The 8,288-nt window shown below is 29.4% G+C and overlaps 1 protein-coding gene across 1 annotated transcript; it reads right to left on the bottom strand.

Annotated features, from left to right (window-relative positions):
• Positions 1-5,585: 5,585 nt before the first annotated feature.
• On the bottom strand, positions 5,586-6,464 carry LOC131614223 (adenylate isopentenyltransferase 5, chloroplastic-like). Its single transcript, XM_058885841.1, has one exon. The coding sequence runs from the start codon at positions 6,456-6,458 to the stop codon at positions 5,586-5,588; it is 873 nt and encodes a 290-aa protein (XP_058741824.1). The 5' UTR covers positions 6,459-6,464.
• Between the last annotated feature and the right edge of the window lie 1,824 nt (positions 6,465-8,288).

Below are 8,288 nucleotides of genomic sequence, written 5' to 3'. Positions count from 1 at the left end.
AACAGCTTGGTGTAGAGCATCTTCTTGTCTTCTGACTTTGAAGAGCTTGAGCGTGATACCATTCAGAACTTCAGTGCTTCTGCTTCTGGCTTCATGTTCTTCTGATGCTTCATGGTCCATGTTCTGATTCTGCTTGACCATCTTCTGATGTCTTGCCAGAGCATGTTCTGATGTAGCCATCCAGAACCTTCTGAGTCAGTGCTTCTGAGCGCTGATTTGTGCATACTCTATATATATTTCCTGAAATGGAAAATGCAAAGGATTAGAGTACCACATTGTCTTATACAAAATTCATATATAATGTTATCATCAAAACATAGAATATTGATCAGAACAAATCTTGTTCTAACATAAGTGAAGATTAATATCATGAACATGTTTGATTCGAATTGTTTTGTGCTTAGTAAATGATTAATATTTATACATTCAAATTTAATATCTTCAAAAATCATTAAAAAAATGTGTTTTCTTTAAATTAATTTGTATAAATTTGTAATACTTGTTAATATAATCTTTTGATGAAATAATGATATTAATGTCATGTCATTGGGATGTCTTTATCTTTTATTGTTCATACCATGAATTAATTAGACTTTATTCTTTTTCAAATGACCAAAGCATGATTAGAATGTGAAACTTTTGTCTTGAAAACCCTAAATTCAAAACCCTAATTTGAAATTCCTTTGATTTCTAATAATGCCATGTTAATATAACTTGTTGCTTTGATTTCTCCTTGTTTATATACTTGTGCATACTTGATGATAATTTTATTCTTGTATATTTATACCTTGTTTATAGTATTATCATTGTATGTACTTTGTTTACTAACCATATATGAGATATTTCTCCATCCATCATCCATCATCCATCATATCCAGTCATACATGAAATGATTCCAAGGTACAAATATCCTTTTATCCATTATCATTTGAGTTTACATTGATTTCTTTGTTATACTCACTTGTTTACTTTTGTGACACATATTATCACATACACACACACACACACACACACTTGAGGTATCCATGATTAATTTCTTAAGTTGTTGTTGAAATATCCAAAGGAATGTGAATGGTATTGACTAAATTTGTCAAGATACTCAATCTCTCTTCCAATCTCTTTTATCTTTGTGCTTAGTATTGTTAAAGCTTTGCATTCCACTTGTTTTTGGAAATGGTTTTGTATTGTTAAAGCTCAATTTTTTAAAATCAACCATTGGTTTTGTATTGTTAAATCTCAACCAACCTCTTTTAAACCCTAGCCTTGTACTGTTAAAGCTTGGCTCTTTTATTAAAACTTGTTAAGTATTGTTAAAGCTTAACATTTTAAAAATCCGTTGAGTATTGTTAAAGCTCAACACCCAAAAATATTTTGGCCACCTTGGCTCTTTTATTTTCCTTTTAAGAGGAACTACAAAAGCTATGACTTTCCTATTGCACTTAAAGGGGTATGTAGGCCTAAGATACGATGTCTCACGAGTTCACTTTTAAGACCTTCTTTTCTCATCTCCCCGCTCTATTTAAACAAAAGATCACAACAGCATTTTCAAAATAACAACAAAAATAACAATATTTTTAAAGAGGTTCCTATGGAGTACCATAGATATGAGGGATGCCTAAAACCTTCCCCTTACATAACAAACCCCTGGTACCCAAATCTCTGATAAGTTTATTAGTTTTGATTTTAAAAACTTCTCTGGGTTTTATTTGCTCTTTCTTCCATTTCCTTTGGAAACAATAAAGCGCAATTGCGACTCTATTTAAAACATATGAGCTAAGTCAATTCAATGGCTTTAGTCTCATAAATTTCACCGTTACAACGGGCATGCTATTTTTTTCCTCTCAAACCCCTGATCCAGATGAAATTTTGGCACATCCATTCTTTGGACCAACTAAAAAGGGCTATGATATATTGGTTAGAGGGGAAGTACAAACCTGGCGAAGTCATCAGAAGGATTCTTCAAAGACCTCACTTGAGACCAGAGAAACAGAACTTTGGTGGGACGAAGTGAAAAACGATATTGATGTCATTCAAATGATGCATGGATTAAATGAAATTTTTTTTACTGTTGTAATTTCTTAGATGTATTATTTAATTTTCTGTTTGAAATTTCGATGTAATGCCAAATTTAATCAATGAATGTTTCTACTATCATTGTTTTTTTGGTTTCCTAATTATGGATTTGTTCTGTATGTGTACCTAAGGAGTGATCCGTATGTGCATCTATGAAATATTTCACGCAAATGTAAAAAAAATTCCTTCTGGAGGTACATCTACGGAAGCAGAAGGACAAATTTATCAAATCAGTTGTGTGTGAGAGATATAAGGGGTGGGGTGAGAAATTCTTAAAATATGATAATTTGTTAAGAGTCTGTTTTAATATATATAATAATAAATTATTTTTAAATAAAATTTGAATTGATTTTTTTCAAAAGAATTTGTATTTACAATGATGATTATAGAGTTCAAAAAATATTTTACACGCAAATAAAATAGATTAGGATAACATAAAGTATATTAAAAAAATAATACATAATATTTTCTAATAATTTTAATTCCTGTAAAACACGAGATTGATTGTGATCCATATCTTATGGATAATCAAAATCTTAAGTTACCATATCAGTTACATAAAAATATTGAGTTATTCCAAAAATAGTCCAGGCATCGATCATTTCTCTCACCAAATTCTTTGCAGCATTACCAATCCTTCTAGTATTCTTTACCATCCTCAAGGAGAGATGATTCAAAATATCATAAGGAAAATTAAATCTAATATTAAACTATACATATCGTTGGAGGGTAGAATAGGAAATACAAAGTAGAACTATAAAGTCTCCAACGATCATGGTGGGAATGGTAGAAAACAAGTACAAGTTAGACTGTCCTTACGCCACCCTATAAGAGTAAAGGACAGAGTTTACGTTAGTACTTTTATGCTCACCATCACACACAGGTCTTCCTTAATCTTCTAAGTACTCAGAGGCTTCTGATTGTATGTTGATTGAAACATGTTGTAGATGATCAGCACTTGAGTCTTCAGAACCTAAGTCTTTGAGTCTTTAGAACCTGTTCAGCAGAACCTTGTCTTCAGAGTCTTCATCATTTGTTCTTAACAAGAGATGTCTTCAGATCTTCAGAGCTTGTTTAGCAGAACCTTGTCTTCAGTATCTTTAGAACATGAGAGATAAAATCAAAGCTTTAAAAGGCCTCCAAAGCTTCCTTGCAAAGTAACGATCAGAAGCTCGTGTACTAACGTTCCTTACAACCATTTTAGAAGTAGCATTTCAAAATCTTGACTTCTATTGTAACACAACACTAGTATTCTTCCAGAGTGTTGAGTTCAGAACCTGGTGACGTCAGACGCATTCTTACTAGATTTAGAACCTGCAAGGCAAAAGCCACATACTAAAAATAAATTCTTAGTGGATACAATTATTTTTTAAGATAGAATGTAAACTTATCATCAAAACTTAAGGCCAGATGCAGAATCAATCTTGTTCTTACAATTAGTTGAAGTTTTATTCAACATTCAGTATTTTTTTTGAGTTGATTACTAGGGTTTGTAATTGAGAAAAAGTGACAGGGGTTCTCATATTTAGGGGGAATCATAAATATAAAGTCACCAGGAATAGGAAGAGGCATTGAACAACATGTACTTGTAGTTCCTATAAGGCTATTTGTACAAGTTCGAAATTGTGGATTTCCTTTCTTGGATTGGAAGCCACCCATACGTATGTGAGGTTGCATCGAACTGAGTTTACAATTCTTTGTGTTCTTTTATTGCTTTGTGATTCTCTACCTGAATAGAATTTCACAAGATACGAGAAAAATCACAACTTTAAAAAAGGATAAAGGTGAAGGACATAAAAGTGGAAGATCTCTACCACTCAAGGAAGAAATAGAGTATAGCATCCTTAAAGAAGTGGAGATTTAAGAAAGGACTGGTTTTATAAGAGAAAAGGAATAGTTTAGAAGGACAGTAAGCAAAGAATGAAGTCTTATCAAATTCCACCTTATTAGCTTAAGCTCCCATACCGTGTTGCACCAAAGATCATAGGAGAAAAATCAATTGAGATGGTCACAATTAAGAAAATTGGTGGAAGAACAAGCATGAAGTACCCTCCAAAATATTGTTTCACTTTTTATCATACTTTTAGAGAAATAAATAATAAAAAGAATCTAAGAAGAGTTGGAAATATATCAAAATTGTAGAAATCATATGGTTTTTGTTTCAGAAGGAGAGGTGCTTGAATAATAAAAATTAGTGTGTTAGACATTAAGAACTGTTATAGCGTTTGACACAAATTATATAAAAGAGGCTTCATTCTATAAAAAAAAATGACGATTCATTCTTCTAAAAGAGTTAATTATAAAGCAAAGTTAGCATGGATGTTTGTTTAGAAGGACAAATATTTAAGGAAATATGAATAAAATCTTAGAAGGGAACCTTTTTTTTCACCATTATACCAATGATTTATATAAGTTGTGAATAGGAAATCCAAAATGAAACTTACTTGAAATATTTTTTAGGAAAACTTTCTCCATTTATTGACAATCCTTCTTCGAAAACATTGAATTTTGTATGGTATATGATACCCATCCCCATAATCGATTAAGTTTAGATAGGTATATATCATCTGTACTTGTTGTTTTATCTTCCTTTTCTATAGGAAAACTTGGCATATGACAAATTTCTCGTAATAATTTTTAAAGCCACTCGATTACGCAATACGTATAGGTAATAAGGTTATTCACTCAATCTACAATAATCAAAAGATTATTAAAGATCTTGGACTTGATTATGTTAACATAGATGCATGCTTTAAAGATTGTATTTTTTATAAACGAGAATATGAAAATCTTACCGAGTGTTTCATTTGTGACAAAAGTAGAAGACGAGAAAATATGTATGATGTCGTCCCCAATAAAAAAAATTGTTACGTTTCTATATATTCAAGAACACAAAGATTTATTCTATATTACAAAATTCCAAGAGAAATTTTATGTCATAAAAATAAAAGCATCAATAATGAAATTTTGAGACACTCTCAAGTGGATTTCTGATAGGGTGGATGTTTGATAAAGAAAACACAATTTTCATTTTAGATTCATATAATATAAAACTTGAATTATACCAAATATGTTGAATGTGAATGGCTTTAATTCCTTATAATTTATCTCTTTGATTATGCATGAAGCATTCAAATTTCATATCATAATTTTTTATTTCTAACACAAAAAGTTCAAGAAATATTTATATTGATGTTATTCTTAAACCAAAATTTATATTACCATTTATAATTATTCAAAATTTAATCATATAACACGTTTCCACTCAACGGTAGAGTAAAACAATAGTGAGGAATAAATCATTGACTACAAATAGATTTGGAACTTTTTACCATAAAATAATAACAATTTTATTCTTATTTAAATTAAGATATACATATATTCTTGATATTGATAAGTTTATAATTATAATATTTAGAAACAACATCGAGATACTATAATGAATCATTCTAACTAGATTATTTTGTTGGATTGATTTGAATGTGTTAGAATGTATGATTATTTCTGGGATACTAGTAGTTCCTCTGTGTTTTCATGAGTTGGTCCTCTAAAAACCTCTTAACAATCTCAAAGCTTGGCTTAATCACAATTTCTTGATACAAATGTTGATAATCTTCTCCATTTAAAACAGCTTCAAAAACCTTTGTAGAATCAATTTTGTGCATGTTCCACCCAAGGCTATTAACCATATTATTAATCTTTATGAGTTGATTTTCAGCCAATTTGCACGTGTTTTCTTTCATTTCTGCAATAGCTTCCTTAAGTATCTTTTCTTTACGACCCTCATCAACACCTTTATCATTTTCTATCTCAAAATAACGTTGAAGCTCAGGAACACCAATTGCCCTTCTAATCCCCCTGGTGCAATTTGCTTCAGGTACAAAAAAGTTTCTAATTTCATCAATAAGACCTGCCTTAACCATTTCATTAACTCTCATGTCTAAATAAGGAAATAAAATAGACAAAGCTACATCCACCCAAATGAAACAACAATTATATTTTGAACGAAATGCATAGATTGGGTCATCTACTAGTACTTGTAGATAGGAATTTGAACCACCTACAATAATGGGTAGATGTCCATTTTCAATAATGGAATCTAGGGTTTCAACCATTTTCTTGCAGAAATCATTCACGGTGAAATCATAATCAGGATCATCTATGATGCCTAACAAGTGATGTGGAATCGAACATTGCTCGGATTCTGGTACCTTGTTGGTGACAATGTCAAGACCCTTATAGACTTGAATTTTGTCTGAATTAATAATTTCGGAAGGGAATTGAATACCTATGTTAATAGAAAGTTTAGTTTTTCCAGTTCCAGTTGCACCTATTATGAACAAAACATTTTTCTTCTCTGTTATTGTTGAGAAATTTGAAGCCATAATTGTGTTTTTGATGTAAAATCTAAAAGAAAAAACAAGAATCACAACCTTAAAAATAATTAGAATGAGTAGAATGAAAATTTAAAGTTGAATCAAAATATTATATATAAAAAAATTTGAACTGAAATGTATTATTCAAAACTGTCTTCTCAATAAAGATGTGAGTTACACCAAGAGGCGAGTAGATTGAAACTGAAGTAACAAAATTAAAACTCCTTTGATAGTAAATTTTGAAACTGAACTAACAAAATTAAAACTCCTTTGTTAGTAAATTTTTGTTTTATTGTGTGATAAATGAGTTGTTCAAATATGCTATATATAGTACCTTCGAGGAAACCAATTAATATTGTGTAACATAAAAAAAAAAATAGTTATTAGTTTTGGCTAAACTAATAAAATAACGCATTAAAAATATTCAATATTTCTTTACTGATAGAATAGAAAAAATATATAGAAATTCACTATTGTAAAAAATACTTAATATTTATTTGGTCAAACGAATTTAATGAATACTATTTCTTTTTAAAATATGTGGTTTGACACTACACTATGAATGTGAAGTATAAACTTTTTCTTAATATGCAAATTCATTTAAAAAAAAACATAAAGGGTACTTCATCCAAAGATACAATCGAAACTCTTACATTCTAAAACAAATAAGAGGTATGGTATTCTAAATATGGAAATTACAACAAACATCGAGATTACAAAAAAAGTTTAACCATGTCCAAGATCATGATGACCAACATACACTTGTCAAAATTGAAATTATCTTCTTTAAAGATTATTACATTGCATATCAGCTAAAGAGTATAAATCGTTGCTAACCAAACGACGACAATTATAATCTTCTTCATCTTTCTGTTTACCTTTTCAAAAAAGAAAAAGAAACAAGTGAATTCCGCCAAAAACAACTCATTAAGATTACCTAACTAACTTTTCATTTTCTCCCATATTTTGGTCGAAACGGTGCAAAGATCAAAAAGATGTCCTATTGATTCCTCCTCCCCCAACACAAAAGACACATTGCGAATCTCTCAAATTAGACACAATAAGGCATAATTCATTATAATTGAACCAATTGTTAAAAAATCATAATATTTGATTATGAATATTATATTTATCAAAATTAAACACATACATTGCACTTCATTTTGAATAGTGATTTTATAAGCATGAGTTCATTTATAATTTGATAAAATGTTTCTTAAACATTTTGTCATTCAACATCATATAAAAGTGTACATAAAGCCGACTGAGGACCTAAAACGCATTTTAGTTAATAAGCACACAATTAGGGCATGATCATGTGATAAACAATTATTCACATGAAGTAATTTAATCTCATTTTTATATTGGAACATATTAATATGTAACCAATAATTTTTACTCAGAGGTGAACACTCCAATTTTAAATAGTAAAAGTACATTTTTTTAAATAACTAAACCATATTAAATTTTATTTTAATTTGAGATTAAATGTGTTAAGCGTCAAGCGAAAATATGGTTGTCCATTCGTTAATAAATGTGGCCAATTTTTGAATTAGTTATAGTGTCATTAATATATTTCCTCTTTGTATTGAGCAACTCCTGATTAATCAAATTTGTTACATTTGTTTTTGTAAAAATAAAAAAAAAAAAAACTAAACCATACACTTAATACACTCATAATTATCTTTAAATAAAATTAGAATTGATTTCTTTTAAAATTATATTTAAAATGAAGATTATAGAGTTATTGAAAAATAGATTAAGATAACATAAAATATATAGAATATATTAAAAAACCAGTAATACTTAAAATTTCCTAATAATTTTACTCCCGTAAAA

Source organism: Vicia villosa, linkage group LG6 (genome assembly GCF_029867415.1).
Source record: "Vicia villosa cultivar HV-30 ecotype Madison, WI linkage group LG6, Vvil1.0, whole genome shotgun sequence".
NCBI classification, from domain to species: Eukaryota; Viridiplantae; Streptophyta; class Magnoliopsida; order Fabales; family Fabaceae; genus Vicia; species Vicia villosa.
The sequence above is the reverse complement of the archived record's forward strand: the minus strand, read 5'-3'. Positions and strand labels throughout refer to the sequence as shown.